This window comes from Mauremys reevesii, linkage group 1 (assembly GCF_016161935.1).
Source record: "Mauremys reevesii isolate NIE-2019 linkage group 1, ASM1616193v1, whole genome shotgun sequence".
NCBI classification, from domain to species: domain Eukaryota; kingdom Metazoa; phylum Chordata; order Testudines; family Geoemydidae; genus Mauremys; species Mauremys reevesii.
Window position 1 is genome coordinate 296,262,644 of NC_052623.1, and position 23,924 is coordinate 296,286,567.

Below are 23,924 nucleotides of genomic sequence, written 5' to 3' on the forward strand. Positions count from 1 at the left end.
ACTGTAAAAATGATAATAAAAAATAAAGTAAGCGCTGTACACTTTGTATTCTGTGTTGTAACTGAAATCAATATATTTGAAAATGTAGAAAATATTCAAAAATATTTAAAAAAATGGTATTATATTATCTTTTTAATCACACAATTAATCGCTTGACAGTTCTAGTTGTTTTAGATGAAGTCTTTTATAGTTTCTGAAAATATGCCCTTTGGTGCAAAGGCTTAAAATCTATCTTTTTGGGTGAAATTTTTCGACATTATTGAGGAAATTAGGTACCCAACTCTCAGGTGCTTTGGAAAATTCCATCCTTTGTGCTGACAATATAAATCAGGCTATATACTGCCATGAATAGTCTTACTCAAGAAGTCTGCTTCCATCAAAGCCAATTTTGGTACCTATTCTAGCTAGATGAATATATAGCAGGAGTAAAAGTGATAGGGAGAAAAAAATAGGCTTGTGTGGACTGTAAGTAAGCACACACTGTTGAAGGTTACTCATCTCACACCCAATTACTTACTTATCTAACTGATGTATCAATTCCATGACTGACAGAACTGCCAGAATAGTGAGGCAGATGGTGTTAAATGGTCATGCTTTCTTTAGTCTTTTCAAGCTGCAGAGTCTGAAATAACTTGTCACTTTTGGGAATGATGATGGAGGGAAGAAAACTGAAAACACTGGTAGCTAGGAACAGTGGGATAATACTTTCATCTCTAACAAGTGACTATATTCCTATGTTCCTAAGACTATAAGATCTTTGGAGCAGAACTTCTTCCCCTTCATTATGAATGGGTACAGTGCCTAGCATCCCGGCAGCCCCTAGCCCACTACAGAGACCTTCAGATGCTACCATAATACAAATATTTAATTATTAATCACGAAAACCACTGGCACAATGGGGAGTCTTTACCCAAGTGAGGCTCAGGATAGGAAAGGACTGCAAGGGTGCTGCTGAATTGAGAACACAACACATACCATGGCAGGCTGACCTCCAAGTGACAGTGTTGTAATTCCCTTCAAATTTGTGGGCAATAATAGATTTACAACACAAATTATGTAAAGTATTAAAAAAAGGCAGAGCTACATTCAGCCAAACGATTAATGAAAGAGAAGGGTAACCTCTTTTGTGCTGGTCAAAACCACAAACTCCTACTATCCTATTCATGCCTATCCAGGAGTTCTTCAGAGAGATTTGACTACTGAAGCATTTATGGCTTGCCAGGGACAACAGAAAAAGGAGAAAAAAAAAAGAAATGAAGTAGAGTCATCTTTCTCCTAGTAAACATGAAATCTGGGTGCTATTTTCATAGCTTCAAATCGGAGTCATCATTAAGAAAGGAAGCCATTCTTAATGTTTACTACAGCCACGTAAAACCATCATTAAATGATTACATCAGCAAAGAGCAAAAGCACCCTTGCAATTCAGTACTAGACAGAAACCAAAGAAGAATCAATTCTGCTATTTTTCAAATTTGTACAGCACTCATATGCAAAAAAGGAGGTGCACAGAATAATGTAATGGTTTTGAAAGGCCAAGCTTACAAGCTCTTTCAGATGTTCTAACTGTACCATACAGCACCGAGCAGTCAGTATTAAGCTACTTTAGTACCAAGCAGTGCTATTAATGTGCTGGCCTGACAGCCCTAAGTCCAATTTATCTACCATAATGCCTGCTCTCAACCCAAAGTTGCGCTGGTTTAACTAAAGGTAGGATTTTAAATTCAACGTGGACACTCATATCAGTTAAAACTTGATTTATAGCAGTTTAACATGTGACATCAGCAATCAGCACCTGTAATTGGATGAAAGCTAAACTGACATACGGATGTCCACACAGAAGTTTGTACTGGTTGAACTAAATCAGTTTTTTAAAATGTTTGAACAAGTCCGAAGGAAAGGGAAGGACACTACAGGTTCTGTGGCTTACCTCATCTGTCATCCCAGCTCTGATAAGAGTGAATAGGTACTTGAGTAACCTGGCATCATCTTCTCGATCCAAATCATCGAGTGGCATTTTCTGTCTTATGGGGGCATCTGGGTCCTACAAGAAAAAAAAGAAAAGAAAAGGGGGGACAATGAATCCTCCATCCCCTACACTGCAGATATTTCCCTCTGTGTGAATGTCTCAAAGGTTATGAATGATAGTAAATTCATCTGTACTCACTTTCTCATGTTGACAACAGTCTGACTAGTCTGCATAAAAACTGGCATTACATTCCTGGTCTCTCCTCTTCGCCTCCCCAGTCACTGAGCCCAAGAGATTACTGTTCATCAATTTCAATCCTTTCGCCTTCTCAAAAGCCCTGTCCTCTAGCTCCTTTCACCACAAACATTTTCCCCTTGTAATCTGCCTCTCCAGATAGCAGACCCTTTCCTTTCCTACCTTTACCTTTGAGAAGGCCTTTTACAACTGTTACATTGACTTCCTCTCTTCTCACTTTCTTGTGGATCCACTCCAGCATATTTTCTGCTTTCTTCAAAACACTGAAACTGCTCTTAACGCTACTAACCACCACCTCCTCACCAATTCTCAAAGCCTATGCTCATCTTTCTTGAATTTGCCTCTGCATTTGATACAGTTGATTACTCCTTCTTCCTGGACAGCCCTCTCTTGGTTTTCAATACATGAGAAATAATAATGGGAGGAAACCAGAAGAGGATGGTAGCACCCAGAGGCTCCAAACAGAATCGGGGTTTCATTGTGCTAAGTGCGGTACAAAAAGTGTGGCTTAGAGAGCTTACAAATAGTGCTTCACATCCAATTCAAACAAACATTTTGTTCTTACTTTTAGGTCCCTACACCACACAGCCCAAATCTAAATTTGACATGGCCTTCTTTCATATTCCCCACTGTTTTTCTCCACTCTTCCAATGATGTCAACCTTGATACTCCGTTTATTACCTTGCTCCATACACATTTGTCCCTTACATTTGGCATGCCCTCCCCAAATCTGTTCATCAAGCTAACATCTTTTGTCACACAAATTATTCTTGTAAGGTTTTTGGAAGTGAGGTTTTAAGCGAAGGGGCAAAGGTAACTAAAATTAAAAAAATAATTTAAAAAAGGGAATCAGAAAGGCACTTGCACAACATGATGGTTTGAGTAATCATGTTATTTATTGCCACTTGTCATTAATCCACTCCACCCTCCTTTACCCGTGTTAATTTATGATTTTCATATGTAGTATCAAGTTAAATCAAGATAATTTGCTCTTCTGGATAGGGATACTGTTTGTTTTGACAGGTTTCAGAGTAGCAGCCGTGTTAGTCTGTATCCGCAAAAAAAACAGGAGTACTTGTGGCACCTTAAAGACTAACAAATTTATTTTAGCATGAGCTTTCGTGAGCTAAAGCTCACTTCTTCGGATGCATGTCTGTGTGTTCCATTCTATGCATCGGAAGAAGTGAGCTTTAGCTCACGAAAGCTCATGCTAAAATAAATTTGTTAGTCTTTAAGGTGCCACAAGTACTCCTGTTTTTGTTTGTTTTGAAGCACCTAACATTTTGGGGCACTTAAAAAAAGTACCAATAAAGCCACTCACCTCAATGAATAGCTAAGAAGCACTTCTGCTGAAAAAAAGAGGAAGGTGGAAAGAAAAACAAAATCCACGATGGACTAAAGTCGGATGCCCAGAACAATAAAGACAGTGTACATAATTTCCCCAGATGGTCAGGGCTGTTATCATGAAAATGAAAACAAATAAATAAAATCTACTGCAGGAGTTTTTCCATTTTTAAGACTCAACTCCTGAACTTTTGGGGAAGTTGTGCTGGGTAGGAAAAAAGTATACTAATTACCCCAAAAATCCAATTTACACCTACCATGAAGCCAAACGTTTTAAATTATACTTACTAGTTCAGTTACCAGGGGACGAGTACTTCCAATGTATGTGCTGAACTGTCGCTGCTTCAAAATATGTAGAGTGTTCTCCCTAAAAGCAATGAGAAGTGTTCTCTTTAAAGAGACATTTAAGATATCAATTTTTTTTTCAAGATGGCACATCAAAACAAAGTAATGGATACTTTGATTCTTCACAAGATGGGTTCTCAGTGTATCAATTTCTACAGTTTACTTTGAGGCCTGTCAGCTATAATTCTGTTGTGTAAATATAATTCAGCTAAAAACATGAAAGTAAACCACCAACTGATATATGATCAAATTCACCTAGATTTGTTTCATTCATTCAAATAATGGAATCATTTCAGTGTGGTAAACTAGATTATATATTAAAATCCTAAAGTCAGTCTAGCACACTCAGTTCACTTCAGGATTCCAGAACTTATCATTGGTCAAAGTCTGATTTAAAATCCATGGTGGGATTTGGTATTTTCTGACCTGAACCCATTGCTGAGAATGAATACGACAAGAACTACTGTTGCCAAGGCGTTATAGACACAGTAACAGCAACAAGGACTTGAGCAAAGAAATAATAAGGTGCAAGTGAAGGGACAGATCATTGTATTAACACACACAAACATGAACTATTTAATCCATCTTAAATAATAAAATTACTATCAGGTAGCTACCTATTAATTATGTCTATTGTGGTAGTACTTAATGACCTCAAACAGTGATTAAGGTACTATTGCACTAGGCATTGGATAAAGAAATGCAGTGAATTCTCTTTTTTGGGAAGTCACCATGTCAACAGCTGACCAAAAAACATCCTTAGCTTTTAAAAAGCTGGCAACTGCTTTCATTTTCTTTTTTAATTCTTAGAGGTTTTTTAAAAATTAACAGCAAGTTGTTAAAACAGCTTTATCATCCAGTTTGCTTTAATACTTGTAGGAAGCATGCAGTGTACATAAACTTCTGCATGACCCTTAATGATGATTCAGTAACTCACCAATATACAGATTTTGCATAGAACTCAATGTTGTCAGAGAAATCTCCAATTTCATCCTTGGCAATGCTCTCTAACCAATCTACCACCAGCTGGAATATAAAATTAAAGCTCTTTTTTAAAACACTCCTGTTACAAATATTATACCAGCCTCCCAGCCCAATCCTAACCTATTCATGATCTGTGTATCCTAAAATGTATATACAGCTCTAGATCACTGCACCCATATCTCTTAAGTAACCAAGCATGACTGATTTTGTGTTCAATCCCCGCTTTTGTTAGCCATTCCTGTTACAATACTGATTAGCATCTTATTTTGCTCCATATGTTGGCTAGTAAAGGATAGGCCAGACGAGGATAGCTCTAAAGACTCCTAATCCTCTGCCCTTTTCATATTAACTTCAAGAACATATCTGGCCTCCATCAATGCAGAAACTAAGAAAGTTTTGCCTTCACAAAAAGAACTGTGCATGCAATCCCTAATGAGGTTATATAACCAAGGAAACCCATTTTAGAGAAATATATAGTGCTAGAAGCAGTTTAATACTCTATATAGCATTTGTTATAGGATTATAATGTAGTATAACAAGTATCTAAAGCTTGTTAGCTTATCTACTCCCATATCTTTAAAATCATACCTGGCTTTGTCGAACCAATGAGTCTTTCTGAAACAAGATGCCTACAGCCCTCTTTTCACTAGCATTTAGAACCTATTTAAGAAAGAGCTTTTATTTTTTAATAAAAAATAAACAGTGTCAGAATGTAAATGGCAAAAACAAGAGAATTCAGGGAAGACCAATTAATATCATATCCACCGACCTTCTACAAGTTTTATGTTTTATGTTGGTAGCTTAGAAAAAAAATAATGCATTATATCAAGATATGAAAGTATATCTGTTCTATACCATAAAATAAAATTACGTCTAAACATGAGATTGCAGAATCAGTCTATAGGTGACACGTTACAAATTAGATAATGATAGCAGATACTGGTATACTTTGGATCCCAGTCAGGTTATTCAAGTATTTATTTTAGATTTATACAAAAATAAAAATGGGCACTAACTCAAGATTCTAAGTGCCCTTGCTGTAAATTACAAAATGAAAAATTGGTCAGCACAACACAATATTCTCCCATGCCAGACACATCTAATTCTCATTAAACCCTCATCAAAAATAGGAGAAAGAGGCTCTTGCTAAAACCTAGAGGATTTGGGGGAGGGGGAGGTGTGGAGCAGGGCAAAGGGGGCTGATTTTTGGTAGAGTTAAACTTAGAAATATTGATAGGCCTCTCCTCCTCAACTAAAGCAGTACTAGTTGGAGATATTTTATGACAAAGACTATCTGTAGTTTGAATTTTACAAGAAAAGTTACCCCCCTTAGCCTTTAACCTTCCTAAATATACTCTACCAGCACAGGCTGCAAACATTGCTTTGTAATAAAAAGAGCAAAGAGACATAGACCAAGAAAGCTTTTCAAAACTCTTCAGTCTGCATTCAGAAATCAAGATGACAAGATGCTAAACATCCCAAGGCCTCCTAGATCATTCAAATTTGTTTCATCTTCAAGTAATTCTCAACTCTTGACTATCCAATACCAACACCATTATCTATGCCCCTGGAGCTTATAAGAAATGGACAGATAACCACTTAGAACAAACTTTCCAACTTTATATGGAGTGGTTATAGAGATACAATTTAATCATATTTTAAACCAATTCCCATGTTATTAATATTAAGAAATGAACATTTAATCTGATTAACTTTTCATAATTTATGCAGTTAGGTCTTTTATCTGATGTTAGACAATGAAAATCGAATCAATTTAATTTTTGTTTACATTCAGTTTTACTTTCAAGTTCTGAGTGGTGCAATACTTGGGTTGCAAACAATGAAGACTAGCATATTTCGATTTAAAAGTTGTCTCTTAAACAAAATAAAAGGGCTCTCTATAGCACGAAGCTTACCGCAATTTCAAACATTGTTTCATCTTCCAGGGCAGACTGTATTCTATCTCTAGAGACAAAAGTACAAAATTTTATTAATGGTTAATACGAAAAAAGTTAAAGTTATGTGTCTCCCACTGTAAGTCTTCCCTACAAATACAAATGAAATGAAGAAGCCACTCACTGGGCAGGTCTTCACTACCCGCCAGATAGGTGGGTAGTGATAGATCTATCGGGGATCGATTTATCGTGTCTAGTGTAGACACGATAAGTCGATCCCCGATCGCTCTGCCGTCGACTCCGGAACGCCACCACTACCAAGAGGCGGAAGCGGAGTCGACGGGGGAGCAGCGGTAGTCGATCCCATGCCATGAGGACACGAGGTAAGTCGATCTAAGATACGTTGACTTCAGCTACGCTATTCTCATAGCTGAAGTTGCGTATCTTAGATCAATCCTTCCCCCACCCCTCCGCCCCCCCAGTGTAGACCATGGCACATGAATGCTAGATCAATCAGTTTAATACCTATGCAACAACAAGTCAATTGACTCTTATGAACATTTATGCAGCATGTTTACACTAAGCAAAGCTGCTTAACTATTTTTCCATGCAGAATATAAATCTGGTAGTCTGTATATCTAAGTGACTAACTCATTGCAAAAGTAAAACCAACATACTTTTCAAAAAGAACTACCTGTAAAGTGAGGACAGTAGTCTCCAGGTTACCATCTCTTGCTTGAGAAGCCACAGAACACTGGCAGTCTTTGAAAACTTCTGCTGTCCAGGAGTCGCTCGGTAAACTATTTTCCCCAGTATATTCACCTGATGTAAATAATGATATACAGTACGTTATCTGTTTTCTATTGTGTGTCAAGCAATTTTTGGATTACCCTGAGTACTGTCTGTTAGCTAAGATAGATCTTAAAACAAGCAAGCACCTTTCATTTCATTAGTTAGAAGCAGAAGCACTAATGGTATGGCTACACTACAGAGCTTGCAGCTGTGCTGCTGTAGCACTACTAGTGCAGACGCTCTAAGCCGACAGGAGAGAACTCTCCTGCCATGAGCAGCGGTAGCTATAATCAGCAGGAGAAGCTCTCCCACCGACACAGCGCTGTCCACACTGACGATTAGGTCAGTGTAACTTACATCACTCAGGGGGTAGCTTAGTCACACCCTTGAGAAACATATCTTAGATCCAGCAAAGAATCCTGTGGCACCTTATAGACTAACAGATGTTTTGCAGCATGAGCTTTTGTGGGTGAATACCCACTTCTTCGGATGCAAGCAGTGGAAATTTCCAGGGGCAGGTGTGTATCTATAAGCAAGCAAGAAGCAAGCTAGAGATAACGAGGTTAGATCAATCAGGGAGGATGGGGCCCTGTTCCAGCAGCTGAGGTGTGAAAACCAAGGGAGGAGAAACTGGTTCTGTAATTGGCAAGCCATTCACAGTCTTTGTTTAGTCCTAAACTGATGGTGTTAAATTTGCAGATGAACTGGAGCTCAGCAGTTTCTCTTTGGAGTCTGGTCCTAAAGTTTTTTTGCTGTAGGATGGCCACCTTAAAATCTGCTATTGTGTGGCCAGGGAGGTTGAAGTGTTCTCCTATAGGTTTTTGTATATTGCCATTCCTAATGTCTGATTTGTGTCCATTTATCCTTTTCCTTAGAGACTGTCCAGTTTGGCCAATGTACATAGCAGAGGGGCATTGCTGGCATATGATGGCATATATTACATTGGTGGGTGTGCAGGTGAATGAACCGGTGATGGTGTGGCTGATCTGGTTAGGTCCTGTGATGGTGTTGCTGGTGTAGATATGTGGGCAGAGTTGGCATCGAGCTTTGTTGCATGGGTTGGTTCCTGAGCTAGAGTTACTATGGTGCGGTGTGCAGTTGCTGGTGAGAATATGCTTCAGGTTGGCAGGTTGTCTGTGGGCGAGGACTGGCCTGCCACCCAAGGCCTGTGAAAGTGTGGGATCATTGTCCAGGATGGGTTGTAGATCCCTGATGATGCGTTGGAGGGGTTTGAGCTGGGGACTGTATGTGATGGCCAGTGGAGTCCTGTTGGTTTCTTTCTTGGGCTTGTCTTGCAGTAGGAGGCTTCTGGGTACACATCTGGCTCTGTTGATCTGTTTCCTTATTTCCTCGTGTGGGTACTGTAGTCTTGAGAATGCTTGGTGGAGATTTTCTAAGTGTTGGTCTCTGTCTGCGGGGTTAGAGCAGACGGTTGTACCTCAGTGCTTGGCTGTAGACAATGGACCTTGTGGTGTGCCCGGGATGGAAGCTGGAGGCATGAAGGTAGGCATAGCGGTCGGTAGGTTTCGGTATAGGGTGGTGTTAATGTGACCACCACTTATTTGCACCGTGGTGTCTAGGAAGTGGACCTCCCGTGTAGATAGGTCCAGGCTGAGGTTGATGGAGGGGTGGAAGCTGTTGAAATCATGGTGGAATTTTTCCAGAGTCTCCTTCCCATGGGTCCAGATGATGAAGATGTCATCAATGTAGCGTAGGTAGAGAAGGGGCATGAGTGGACGGGAGCTGAGGAAGCGTTGTTCCAGGTCGGCCATAAAAATATTGGCATATTGTGGGGCCATGCGGGTGCCCATAAGCGGTGCCACTGATTTGGAGATATATATTGTCATTAAATTTGAAATAGTTGTGTGTGAGGATAAAGGCACAGAGCTCAGCAACCAGTTGTGCTGTGGCATCATCAGGGATACTGTTCCTGACAGCTTGTATTCCATCAGTGTGTGGGATGTTTGTGTAGAGAGCCTCTACATCCATGGTGGCTAGGATGGTGTTTTCTGGAAGGTCACCAATGCATTGTAGTTTCCTCAGGAAATCAGTGGTGTCACGGAGATAGCTGGGAGTGCTGGTAACATACAGGAGTAGCATATCCAGACAGTCCTTCAGTGAGAAACATATCTTAGATCGGTATAAGATGTAGTGTACGCATGGCCTAAGCCTACCCCCAACTGCCTGAACAATTGCAAATAGTCAGTTCTAAGCATCATGACTCATTAACTGAAGTGAAACATATTAAGTCATTGTTACGAGCTGCATGAAACACTTATGGGGCCACATCTGAACAAGTAGCCTGTAAAATTTGGTATTGGAGAGTTGTCTGGCGGCCTCCTTTTGGTAGTCAGACCTGTTCATGATGACAGAGGCAAAAAAAAGGCAAGGAAGCCAAGTGCTAACCCGTGAGCCCAGTGTGACCCTGGGAAAAGCTAAAGAGCACTTTTGGGTCTCATGTTGCAGGGCTCTACTGGGAATGCAGTGGTGAAAGCAGCAGCATGTCAGGCCACCGCTCCCAAGAGCTAGTGCCCCATGCTGTTACCAACTCCGGCATGGCTGTATCGCCCCCAGCTCTGCCCACTGGCAGCTGTCCCTGGTCATGCTAGTGTGTGCGAGCAGCTCGTATACCCCCAGACAGGAGAAGCAGGCTGCTGCGTGGAAGGGACTCGTGTCTGGGGGCCTACGAGCTGCTCGCACACACTAGCACGACCAGGGACAGATGCTGGTGAGCCTGGTGCCTGCCCCAGTGGGTGGGGCTGGGGCAGTACAGCAACGCCAGAGGAGCTGCCAGTGCAGGGTGCTGGCTCCCGGGAGCGGTGTCCTGACATGCTGCTGCTTTCACCGCTGCAGTTCCTGGTAGAGCCCTGCAGCTTCACGGATACCGATTTATATCCGTAGATGCAAATTTTCTATCTACACAGGGCTCTACCAGTTTCCAAAAAGAAACTGTAAGCTGGTCTTCCTGTTGAACCAAGATGGAGCAAATTATGGTGATGCTTGAATAAAGATGGATAAAGGAATTTAAAACAAGACCTGGAGGCTTCACAAAAGGAAATAAAGCAGCATCTGGAGAATTCTCAGAAAGGGCTGAGGGTTGACTTGCAGGTGAAGGTCAAATCTCTGTTGGAGCAAGAACTTCAGTGTCCAGACAGGTTGTGAAGCCCAGCTGCAAAGCTCTCAGGCTGGAATGGCAAAACAGATCATAGAGGTGACCAGCAACCTGACTGCCACAGATCAGAAGTCTTTCCATGAAATCATGGAGACCAGGTAAGCTTTAGCCCACTTGGAAAATTCCGCTCCAGAAGGAAAACAAAGTGTGTCAGATGACAGTGGAAGGCATCTGTCTGGATGAGGAATTGAGCCAGCCAAAGGACTTGGGTAAAACTGGACATTCACAACACTTTCCTACCCAATTTGTAAATCAGAGGACCAGAGAGGAGAGGTCCAGCTGTCCCAGCTCCAGTGATGCAAAAACTCATTACCTTTGAGGGAATGACTCGTGAGGCTTATGTGGTTCACTTCAACATTATATATCAAAATAATAGCTGGGAAGAGGGAAAGAAAGGAGAATTACTAGCAGCCAACTTGAGTGCTCAAACTCTGATTATGCAGAGCTTAATCCCAGAAAATAGTTATCCAGAACTGGTACAAGCCCTTGACATGCAGTTTGGAGTTAGCCATCAAGCTGCGCTGGCCAGGGTATAGATAAGAGCTAGGACAGGGAAAGAAGAAGCCTCACCTGACCAGAAGAGGACCAGCAGAGACTTGTGTTCTTGGCATACCAAGATACCAATGAGGCCTTCCAGGACAAATTGGTGATGGACCAGATGATAGATGTTCAGCTGGACTTGGACTTGCAGAGCAAGTGAAATTTGCAACAGAACTTGAATCTTTCCTTGCAGCAATGCATGGTAAGAGGAAACAACCACTAGCAAGAAAGACAGAAGCTGATTGCCATGTGTCCTGTAATCATAGCTCTGTGAAAGAGGGGATTCTAATCTGGTTCATGATTTTAGTGAGCGACTAGAAACAGTGATAAATTTGGTTTCTAAAAGAAGAGAAACTGGCAATGACACAAATTAAAGGAAACAGTTCAGTTTAATGCTGATAATGTTTTAAAACTGGACACCAAAAAAAAAGTTTGCTATAAATTTAACACCGGGCAAGACAGACTGTTCGAAGTGTCTCGTGAAAGCCCCTCGTTGTTCAGGAAATAGGAATACAGCAAGGTGATGGGGATAAAGTTTCATGGAGGAGCAAGGATCAACCTCATAGTTTTTGGTCAGATATGGGAAGTTACACAAACAATAACTGGAGTCTGGCTAGTGTGCGTAATAGGATCCATAAATCAAGCACATCGGTGACTGATGCTGGTTCAAACAAAGTTATTAAACCAGATGTTTTTAAAAGGCTAGGGAATCGGGGCTCCAACACTGAACCACCTACCCTTCTTAATGGAGAAAGTGATGGGGGTAAGAGCATCTATCCAAAAACAGGACTTTGGACCTCAAGCAAGAAGTCTGGGTGGTAGAAACAATGGATGAGCTTGGATTTCATTATGGTTGGTCATGGTGTAATCAATGCCAGGAAAGGTGTCTTACAAATTCCCTTTCACGATATGGCCCAGGTCAGACAAATGGCTTGTAGGCAATTGTTTTGCAGTAACTGAACTGTCCAGCCTCTAGAGGTAGAAATCATTTTAACTGCTGTATCAGTGGTTCCCAAACTGTATGTGATGACCCCATCAGTAAGTGGGGAGGAGAGGGGGTGGAGTTGGGTGAAACCTGGTTACAGGTGAGTTAAAACCTCATTCAAACTGATGTGTTAATGCACCCTTTACTTAAGATAGCTCTAAGAAACACTTATGGGGGCATACCTAAAATAAGGCCTAATAGAATTAGCCCAGAAACTAGCACCAGGTGGATAGTGGGGGCATTCCACTGGGTGTTGTGAACAGGTGTGTGGGGGTGTATGAGAGAACACAGAAGTGAGAACAGACAAGAACAGAGGCGCAAAGGCAAAAAAAGCAAAGAAGCCAAGCATTAGCCATGAGCACTGTGACACAGGGAAACACAACCTAGATGGAGCTACTATAAGGTGGATAAATAACTGGTTGAAAAACCATTCCCAGGGACTAGTTATGAGCAATTCACAGACAAGCTGGAAGGGCATATTGAATGGAATCCCACAGGGATCAGTGCCGTGTCCGGTAGTGTTAAATATTTTCATCAATTATTTAGATAATGGCCTAGAGAGTACACTTATAAAGTATACTTATCAAGTTTGAGGACAATACCAAACTGGGAGGGGTTACAAATACTCTGGAGAATAAGATTAAAATTCAAAATGATCTGGATAAATTGGAGAAATGGTCTGAAGTAAATAGGATGAAATTCAATAAGGACAAATGCAAAGTAATCCACTTATGAAGGAACAATCCGTTGCACACATGTAAAATGGGAAATGACTGCCTAGGAAGGAGTACTGCTGAAAGGGATCTGGGGGTCATAGTGGATCACAAGCTAAATGAGAGTCAACAGTGTAACACTTGCCAAAAAAGAGCAAACATTCGGGGATGTATCAGCAGGAGTGTTGTAAGCAAGACACAAGAACTAATTATTTTGTTCTACTCCACAGTGATTAGGCCTCAACTGGAGTAGTGTGTCCAGTTCTGGGCACCACATTTCAGGAAAGATGTGGACACACTGGAGAAAGTCCAGAGAAGAGCAACAAAAATGATTAAAGGTCCAGAAAACGACCTATGATGAAAGACTGAAATAACTGGGTTTGTTTGGTCTACAGAAGACTCAAAGGGGATATGTTAACAGTTTTCAAGTCCATAAAAGGTTGTTAGCAAGGAACAGGGAGAAAAATTGTTCTTGTTAACCCCAGGGATAGGACAAGAACCAATGGGCTTAAATTGCAGCAAGGGAGGTTTAGGCTGGATATTAGGAAAAACTTCCTGCCAGGGTGGTTAGGCACTTGAATAAATTGCCTAGAGAGGCTGTGGAATTTCCATCATCGGAGGTTTTTAAGAGCAGGTTAGACAAGCACCTGTCAAGTATGGTCTAGATAATGCTTGAGTGGATTAAAAGACCTCTTAAGGACCCTTCTAGTCCTATGAGTCTATGACTACTCTATAACCCTGGGAAAAGCTACAGAGCGCTTTTGGGTCTGGTGTTGGCTAAAAAGGCCTGGGGTTGTAAGCTAAGAAACTGCTCCTTTTGTTCTTGGTTCTCGTGTTCAGAGGAGCAGGACTTTTTATTTATTTACAAGTAATGTACAATGCCCAACTCCTTCCAACTGTAACATCCAACGGGCCCCAAAATTTAACTTGCAGTTCTGGTCGGAAAGGAAAAACACCCCTAGTTTCAGCAACACAACCTCTTACGAAACGAAATACAACGTGAAATTTTTACAACAATTTACCTGGTTATTACAAGTATTCTCATACTCTTCTACAAGTTCAAAAACGGTAGTTGAAGTGTGCTTCAAAAGCGAATGCAGAAAATCTGAGTACATACTCATAGTAGCTAGAACACATTAAAGAAGAAAGAGTCATGATAGCATGTCATACTTTGAAAAACTGAACACACAAAGAAATTCTCCTGATAACAGAGAAATTTATATTCAACATTTTCAAGGACTATACAAAGTACTATTTTTTCAATAAAATCTCATTTGCAGCTCTTCTTTGGCGCAATCATGATGAAAATAAAATGCAGACACTTACATGAAACTATGTACACGCTGCAGAATGTCATGAAAATTTACCACCGAAACTAAAAAAGTGAATTATGTAAAGACACAGCAATTATACCACATCTTTTGCTATAGACCTGGTCGTATGAGAAAGCTTTAAAGATACACCAAAAGTGCCTAGCTCCATAAGATGCAGCTGTTTTGCACCGTACATCTCTAGGACTGACAGACTATTTGTGACTCCATGTTCTAAAGAACTCTCTTTTCTCTCAATAATGATTAACAGGTTTCCTGAAGGCAACTTCAGTCCTTCACAAAGTATTGTCTCCAGCCAGCAAGTAGAAGGGGGTGGTGGGTGGGGGTGAGGAGAAGAGTCAGGCAAGGACAGTCTGGAAAAACATTACAATAAGGAAGTGGAACATACATCTAAGAATTGAACAAAATAATAATTGTTTCATTTTATTTTGTTGTGAAAGCTCAAAGTCATCTCACCAGCTTCTCCAGGATCATCCTCACGCAAGAGAACAGCACTCATGGTGACATCTTCTGTCATATTGGACAAGTCTAGGTTTGTGTACATTCCTGTATGCTGAGGTGTGAGTGCAGCTGTCCAATTGCTGTCATCCAACTAAAACACAACACAGAACAACACAGGGAAAAATAAAGGCAATTTTAAACTGTCAGGAGCTTTCAAGCTTCTTCATTTTATGATTTCTTCTTATGGATACAAGCAACGTCGCTCTAGAAATTAAAAATGACTCAGCTTTTAGGTATGACAGATTTGCCTTTTAAAAAGGTACAAGTCTGGATGTACATGATTTTCTAATCTAATGGAAAGGATGCAAAATTTCACTCACTCTTAAAATACATATCCTCCTCTCTCCCTAAGCCGTATTATGTCAAACCCTAACTTGGACTGAAGTTTTAAATTGTCTGAAGTGGGTGAAAAGCGGCAGAATAATTTTAACCTACAAGCACATTACGAGAGCTGTTTGGGTGTGTGTGTGTGTGTGTCATAGAACAGAGCCAAAAGGTGACATAAACCAGTTTAAATTAAAACTGTTCATTAGGAGTTTTCAAGGCTTCAGGTGAGGTTATGATTAAAGGTATGTTTTAGGAACAGCAACAAAATGAGAGAAAGTGTACAAACTAGGGGTGCGGATTAATATAATTAATTCATGCAATTAACTCAAAATAATTAAAATTGCAATTAATCGTGATTAATTTTTTAATTGTGATCACATTTAAATAAAATACCAATTGAATGTATTAAATATTTGTGGATGTTTTCCTACATTTTCAAATATACTGATTTAAGTTACAACACAGAATACAAAGTGCAGATTGCTCACTTTATATTATTTTTATTACAAATATTTGCACTGTAAAAATGTTAAATAAAAATAGTATTTTAATAATATTTTGTGATGCTGGCTACAACAGTGCCATGCGAACACCTGTTCTGACTTTCAGGTGACATTGTAAACAAGAAGCGGCAGCATTATCTCCTGCAAATGTAAACAAACTTGTTTGAGTGATTGCCTGAACAAGAAATAGTCTCTAAAGTTTTACATTGTTTTGTTTTTGAACGCAGTTTTTTTTGTACATAATGCTACATCTGTAAGTTCAACTTTAATGACAAAGCAGCAAAGAATCCTGTGGCACCTTATAGACTAACAGATGTTTTGCAGCATGAGCTTTCGTGGGTGAAGTGGGTATTCACCCACGAAAGCTCATGCTGCAAAACGTCTGTTAGTCTATAAGGTGCCACAGGATTCTTTGCTGCTTCTACAGAACCAGACTAACACGGCTACCCCTCTGATACTTGACATTTAATGACAAAGAGATTGGAGTACAGTACTTGTATTATGTGAATTAAAAAATATGATTTCTTTTGTTTTTTTACAGTGCAAATATTTGTAATAAAAATAAAGTGAGCACTATAGACTTTGTATTCTGTGTTGTAATTGAAATCAATATATTTGAAAATGTAGAAAACATCCAAAGATATTTAAATGAATGGTGTATTCTATTATTGTTTAACAGCGCAATTAATCATGATTTTTTTTTTTAATAGCTTGACAGCCCCAGTACAAACATTGACTAAGGAAAATACTTACGTTTGATGGGACATGATGATCACTCCTATTGGTTATTTCTGGGGGACCATGTGGTAACTTACCCAGATAAGCACAGCAGCAAGCCGGCTGAGAGTGACAGAGACTGGAGCTATCACCACCTCACAATGACAAGCATCCTAATAATCATCACCATGACTACCATCACCAACACTACACACTAGGTCCCAGTGATTTGCCATTAGGTCTTTTCCCTGACCCTGAGGGATACTCTCACTGAACCAATGAAGACAGGGAATTAGACATCATCATCTTCATGGCAGTATGTTAAGCACCTCCTGAAATGTGAACATAGGTCCTTGCTATTCTCCAACCTGTTTTTCAAATTCCATTCTCACATTATTCCTACTGCTTCTCTTCTATCTTGGCCTTTTTGCCTTTTAGCCAAATGCAGAGGGAGGGATGAGACCTACTGGTTTTAAGTTTGAAGGACAGCCTAAATAATTTAGAAGACTGTTGTCTCATTTTTAAGAGACTTTGGTGAGTGGGAACTTATGCTTCAGTCACTTTCAGTTGTGCATATTGAAAGTTTTCCCAGGCTGACCTTACATAATCAGTTTAATTCCCTGACTACAATCAATCCCTCCGTTCCTTTAATAGTTTAGTTGTAAATATGAAACATGTTTTGATAAGAGAAGTTCCTAACACAGCTTGATACAAAACGTGAGCAAAAATATATTAATAAGCAAGCGACATTACCATTTTCTAATATTCAAAACGTACAATTAATAGGAATCTGAAAATATTAAGTAATAAAATAAAACTTTGTCATAAGGTTCATATGAGCAAAGAAGGGAGAACAACATGCCCTATAATCTTCATACCATAGACAGATGGCCAAAGAATCCAGGAGTAAATTGAGGTGATTTCCCTCCTGTTCCCAGGATGGTAGACATATCTAGCTGCTTTGTGAAACATCGTGTTTGTGGAGTAACTGAAAAGCAAAACAATATTTTTCTAAATAGAAAGTTTAAGGCTATGGAGCTCTGTTGCCAAAAAAAAAAAAATCAGTAACTGAGATTGTAAATGTACTTACGAAGTCCTACATTCAGTTAACTAAGGAAAGAGCTGAACTGTTTCTCTCTCAAAGTTTAGGTAACATTATCTTTACTATTATTATTTGGGCTTTGTCAGTATGCCTGCTGCTACACAGAAAGAAACATTGTCTCAGCCTTAATAAACTTTAAGACAATTACAGAATAAAGTCTTTGAGGTAAAATAGAATAGTGAGAAATAAAAATATAGAAAACAAAACATTTAGTGTAATCACAAACTACAATTTACTATTCATGGAAGTGGAGAAGGAAGGGGGGGGCGCGCACGCAAAAAAAAAAACCCAAACAACTTACAGGACTGGCGAAGCAATGACCCTGGAGTTCGGGGAACTATCTGGCCTCTTGATATTCCATTACCAAGACTGTCATCCAGGGATGCAAGAACTGGTGGACACGTTAAGAAAGTATGCCCTAAACTCCATCTCAGGTCCATTACAAAATTATTGTGAGTGATTAATAATATGAATGAACCATCTCTGCTAATAGCATCTTTAGAAATCCTTAAAATACCATAAGGAATGTACATCTAGTACACTAAATTTAACAAGGCTAAGAGATAGTCCCCGTTAGATAAACTTGAAATATTTGCCGCAGACTTAATAGCTAGAGGACTAAGGTTAAACCTACTAACTTTAGGAAGATACTGAAGATGAGTGTGTAGATGGAGGGAGACTCTCAGTGAGGAGTCTAGAAGAAACCCTCTGGGAAGTATTCCAGACCCACAGGTGCTGGGATTGAGGAGGGTATTACATCAGCCTTTTGCTAGAATGTATCTGCTTAATCTGAAATTCCACCCCTCACAGAAAGAAAAAAAAAAAAAGCTTTCTACATCTGCTCTCTAGCCATATAAGCCTGCTAATTGCTTTGGAGAGGGTGGGAGAGAAGAATTCTCTTCTCCTCTACCTTTTCCTCAATTTGTTTTGTGGTTCCTCCTACTCAATACATAACTCCAGTGTGTGATTGCGTCTAGATTTGCCAAGCAGCATGAAATTCGCATGATTCCTGTCAATTTCCCTACTAGATTCCCTGCTGTTCTTCAGAATTCTGAACAGGACCAGCGTCTTGTTAGTTTTATTCTGTAGTTGCTTAGGACAGCTACCAGCAACAGACTCCCTTGCTCTCAGTTTCAGGAAAATATTACTGCATTAATTCACACATAGAAAACTGTTCTCTCAACCATAAAAACTATTTTTGAAAGCAAACCATTCAATTCTGCAGAAATTGATAATTTATGCCCATATACACTCTTGCAGAAGCTTCCCACCTGTGATGGATAAATTCATTATTCAATCCCTGATCTAAGTATAGTATGAAAATAACCTAGATGCTAGAACATATTTTGAAGTTTAAAACAAACATAACGGAGAAGCTAGGGGAACTCTACAAGACAAAACACAAATTATTGCAAAACTGTCCTCCAATAAATATACAACTGTCTTTCAGTTTAGTCCTAAAGAATCACTTGGAAAAGTTCTGCTAAACAGGCAAGGTGGTGTAGTATGCTGCTAAATACACAATAATATTCATTTTCCAAATCAAACTAACCTGGATTTTCTAGTTTCACTAAGAGTTCTTGAAGGGAGACTTAACTGAGAACCAAGTCAAATTAAAAATAAAATATGGAGTCAAGATATTCCAGGAGCTTCACACCCCCCAAGCCACCCAACCAATCAATCTTTGTGCTTGTAAAATCGCAATTTTTTAAAATATCCCTCCTGTTCCTCTATGAAATCCTATTACGAGCAGGAGGTAAAACTGAAGGACTACATAGGGGAAACAGTGAAACAAATTGCTGTTGAGTGCACAAGCAAATTAACTGAAAGAGTAAAAAAGTAAACTCTTTCACTTATAGACAGAAGTTACTTTTAAAACAGTAGGTATAAAGGTCCCGGAAATTAGATTTTTAACATATACTTCAATGAAATTTGTGACTTCAAATGTGCATGAAATTAAAGGAATACATTTTACAGTACTCTTCACCTGACAAGAATTCAATTTTTGGAAAGCCTTCATTTACTATACTCAAACCCATGAAAAGTTAACTGCTGCATTCAGCAATCACAATTTTTATACCCTTTAAAACAGGCAGAAAAAAACCTTGACAGAAAAAGGATACTAGAAACTCTTTTTTTAGCGCTCTGTTTCCGAGCAGGCCTGGTCACGTCTACATCTTGTGGGGATGACATCTCTCCAAATTCATTCCTACAAAATAGGAAGATAGTTGCTATAAGTAAACACATTCAGATTACATTTTCCAAAAGGATGAGAAGCGTAGCCAGTAACTTTATGGCATTAACTCAAAAATCCAATTAAAAAGAAAAATATCAAAAAAAGAAAAACTTAAAACTGGAACTCCAAATACTGATATCTATCCAGCAGTAGCCTTTATTTAAAAAGTCCTTGTGGAGCACTTGATTCTCATAATGCTGTTGAGGCTGCAGTGTTTAATCCAGGGTGGTCAAACTTATTGACCGTCCGAGCTGCGTATGACAATCTTCAGAAGTCTGAAAGCCAAGGCACACCTGCTGGGGGTTGGGGCTTCAGCCCTGCAGGGAAGGGGATCTCAGGGCTTTAGCCCCATGGGAGGTGCTTGTTCAGGGTTTGTGGCTTCAGCCCCATGGGAGGCGCCTGTTGTGGCGCAAGGTTTCAGCTCCGTGGTGAGATGGTGGGACTTGGGGCTTCTGCCATGTGGGGATGGAGGTCTCAGGGATTGAGTTCTGGGAGGTGCCTGCCGGGCTCTGGGCTGAAGCCCCGAAAGGTGCACCCCATGGGGCTGAACCCTAAGATCCCCCCCTTCCCCACTGGGCAGAAGCCAGAGGAGACATGGGGGGACACATGGGGGTCACATGCTCCCCCAGATTTTTGAAAGAGTTTGCTGTCCCGGCTCAGTCACATGGTGCCACCACTGTACCCCATCCCTGAACAGCATCTGCTGGAACTGGCAAGCTGGAAGCTGTGGCCATGGGGAGAGGCAGCAGCAAACAGCTGGGAGCTGCAGAGAGAGAGAGAGAGAGAGAGAGAGACTGCTTTTGCCTCTGCCTCTCTGTGGAGCTAAAGCAGCAGCCCCACCCTGCAGCTCCCAGCAATTTGCTACTCCCTCTCTATGCAGGGCTAACACCTGGGAGCTGCAGGGAGGGGCCAATGAGGATAAGAGAGGGGCGGGGGGGGGAGGAGACAGGACTGGAGCTGCAGAGGGGGCTGAACCTTTAAATTGTGCCCCTCCACTTCAGAGGCTGATTAAGCTTTTGTGGGGCCCTGGGCCAGAGCTAGCGGGGGCCCTTCCCCACCCCTTCCACCTGCAGTCCCCCCACCTTTCCCCCCAGCACTCCTGCCAGGGAAATGGGTTCAGGGAGCGGGGGCTTGCTCCATCCAGCACTCCTGCTGAGGAACAGGGGAAGCCCCCGTGCCCCAACAGGAGCACCAGGCAGGTGGATAGAGCAGGGCAAGCTCCCCTGGGCCCCGATCCCATTCCCCAGCAGGAGTACTGTGCAGGTGGGCGGAGTGGGTTGGGGCACAAGGGCACCCCTGGACACAGGCCCCATTGGCCCAATCGCTAATCTGCCACTGCCCCACTCTCAGCAGGCACAGTCGTCTCTGGCAAGCACCTAGCCCCACCACCCCACTGTAGGGCAAAAGCCCCAAGCTCCGTTCCACAGTCTGGTAGGCAGAGAATGGGGGGGGGGGGGTCCACAAGCCACACTTTAACTGTAAAAAAGCAGCACAGGGCTTGTGAGACACAGTTTGGCCACCCCTGGTTTAAGCCATTAGTCAGAATACTTTGAGAAAGTTATGCAAAAAGCCTTAACGTGGCACAATTATGCAAAGATTTTTTAAAATCTATTTCTTATGCAAATGTTCTATATAATATTTAGAGACACTACAGATGGAATACTAAGTAACATGCATCTGACGAAGTGGGTATTCACCCACGAAAGCTCATGCTCCAATACATCTGTTAGTCTATAAGGTGCCACAGAACACTTTGCTGCTTTTAAGTAACTTTAATTGTTTTAGACTGTTTCCTCTTCAAAATGAATATATATTTTTTCTTAAACTCCACAAGTCAGAAATTGAAACTAAGACCTGGTCTAAACTATAAAATTATTTGTGCGGATTATTCACACCACTGTGCAACATAGTTATACGAATCTAAGGGCTGGTGTACACAGCACTAAGTTGGCAGGACAACTTCTCATACCAACGTAACTACCACCTCTCAGAGAGGTGGAGTTATTAAGCCAAGGGAGAGCAGCAGCCATGTCACTATAAATTTGTAGTGTAGACCTGCCCTAAGATGCACTGAACCTTCTTTCTAATACTATTATAGGCAGATGCTAGTCTCTTTCATAGTCAAAATTAGACTGGCTATCCTCAGCAAAACGGAACAAATTTGCCTGAAATTCCAAATCTTGCTTATCTTACAGTATGGCAGTTTTTTTCTGGGTCAGTTTAAGCAAATCAGATGTGTTCAAGAACTAGGAAGTTTCAAATAAAAAAAATAGTGAAGTGATCTCACTTCTTGTATGTTTTCCTAGATATCGTAGTTCAGATATGTACAAGAAGTTGGCCAGTGTTTTGCAGAGAGAGAATGATTTAGTTTCCACTTTCAGTAGAAATCTTGTGCAATGCTTAACTCTACATAGGGTCCAAAATATCTCATGTCCATGGGGTTCGTAATTATGTGGAAAACTGCCAAGGCTACAGAGCCCCAGAAGTCAATTTACATGCACTGGGTAGCATGGAGCTTCACTTAGATTAATAGATTTTAAGGCCAGAACAGACTACCATCTAGTCTGAGGTCTTGTATAACATAGGCCCAAGAACCTCATCCAAATACCCAGTTTTGATGTAAAGACTTCAAGAGATAGAGAATCCAGCATGTCCATGGATATGGTGTTCTATTGATTAGTTATCTTATTTCTGGTTGAAGCTAGATAAACTCAGATTTCCAGACACTGGATCTCATTGTATCTTTTTCTGACAGATTAAAGACCCATCTATCATCAGATTATTCTTCCCTATATAGATATCTGTAGACCAGAGGTAGGCAATCTGCGGAACGTGAGCTGATTTTCAATGGCACTCACGTTGCCCGGATTCTGGCCACCAGTCCAGGGGGGCTCTGCATTTTAATGTAATTTTAAATGAAGCTTCTTAAAAATTTTTAAAACCTTATTTACTTTACATACAACAATAGTTTAGTTATATATTATAGACTAATAGAAAGAGACCTTCTAAAAACGTTAAAATGTATTACTGGCACGCGAAACCTTAAATCAGAGTGAATAAATGAACACTTGGCACACCACTTCTGAAAGGTTGCCAGCCCCTGCTGTAGACCATGTTCAAGTCACCTCTTTACCTTCTCCTATATAAACTAGATTTAATTTCTTTAACATCTCACTGTAAGGCAGATTTTCCAGCCCTCAAATTATTCTAGTAGCTCCTTTCAGAGTCCCTGATTTGCACAATACAGACCTGCATTCTTGGTCCTAAATGTATGACGTTGCATTTACCTGTTTTAAAACATATAACAAGATCTAATGCAGGGGTCTCAAACACAAGGCCCGCGGGCCGCATGAGCTCCTCACAGCCCCCCTGCCACCCCCCAGCATTTACCTAGAGCAGACTCTCTGCCTGCCTGCCCCCGCAATGCTTTGGGAAGTGGAAAGAATGTGGGGGAAGAGGCACACAGGGGCATGTGTTGATGTTGCTTCAGGCACCGCCCCCAGCAGCTCCTATTGGCTGCGGTTCCCTGTTCCTGGCCAATGGGAGATGCTGGGGGCGGTGCCTGAAGCAACAGCAACACATGCTCCTGTGCCCTTGCTCCCCCACGGTCCAACCGCTTCCCAGAGCAGCACAGGGGCAGGGCGGCCAGGGAGCCTGCCCTGCCCCCAGTGCGCGCCGGGCCAGAGCCTGCCTCCCGAGCCTCTCCTGCAATCAAACCCCCTGCCCTAAGCCTCTTGCCGCACCCTGCACCCCAACCCCCTGCCACACCCCTCCTGCACCCCAACCCACTGCCCTGAGCCCCCTGCTGCACCCCAACCCCCTGCTGTACCCTGCACTCTGACCCCCTGCCCTGAGTCCCCTGCTGCACCCTACACCCCTCCTGCACCCCAACCCACCGCCCTGAGCCACCTGCTGCACCCGACCCTCTGCCCTGAACCCACTGCCGCACCCCTGCTGCACCCCGACCCCTGCCCTGAACCCACTGCCACACCCTGCACCCCAACTCACCCCCGAGCCCCCTTCCACACCCCTCCTGCACCCCAATCCCCAGCCCTGACCCCCGCTGCACCCCTCATCTCTCCTGCACCCCACACCCCAACTCCCTGCCCTGAGCCCCTGCCACCCCCCACACTCCTCTGCACCCCCTGGGGGCAGGGAGGGAGCAGAGCTGGGGTGCCGATTTCAGGGAAGGGGTTGGAATGGGGGCAGGGAAGGG

General features: G+C 41.6%; 1 protein-coding gene across 2 annotated transcripts in view; it reads right to left on the reverse strand.

Moving 5' to 3' along the window:
• NUP107 (nucleoporin 107) overlaps positions 1–23,924 on the reverse strand; it is a 44,315-nt gene that overhangs the window by 19,330 nt on the left and 1,061 nt on the right. The window contains exons 2-12 of one of the 2 annotated variants that reach the window (XM_039501097.1): positions 19,596–19,681; positions 17,774–17,863; positions 17,249–17,358; positions 14,779–14,914; positions 14,014–14,117; positions 7,484–7,611; positions 6,811–6,859; positions 5,483–5,554; positions 4,848–4,936; positions 3,854–3,932; positions 1,928–2,041 (exon numbers count right to left, since the gene is read on the reverse strand). In XM_039501097.1, the coding sequence (XP_039357031.1) occupies positions 1,928–2,041; positions 3,854–3,932; positions 4,848–4,936; positions 5,483–5,554; positions 6,811–6,859; positions 7,484–7,611; positions 14,014–14,117; positions 14,779–14,914; positions 17,249–17,358; positions 17,774–17,863; positions 19,596–19,681 (1,057 nt within the window). Of the gene's footprint in view, positions 1–1,927; positions 2,042–3,853; positions 3,933–4,847; positions 4,937–5,482; positions 5,555–6,810; positions 6,860–7,483; positions 7,612–14,013; positions 14,118–14,778; positions 14,915–16,406; positions 16,539–17,248; positions 17,359–17,773; positions 17,864–19,595; positions 19,682–23,924 lie in introns of those variants that run through there. The other variant, XM_039501106.1, reaches the window with a different exon arrangement.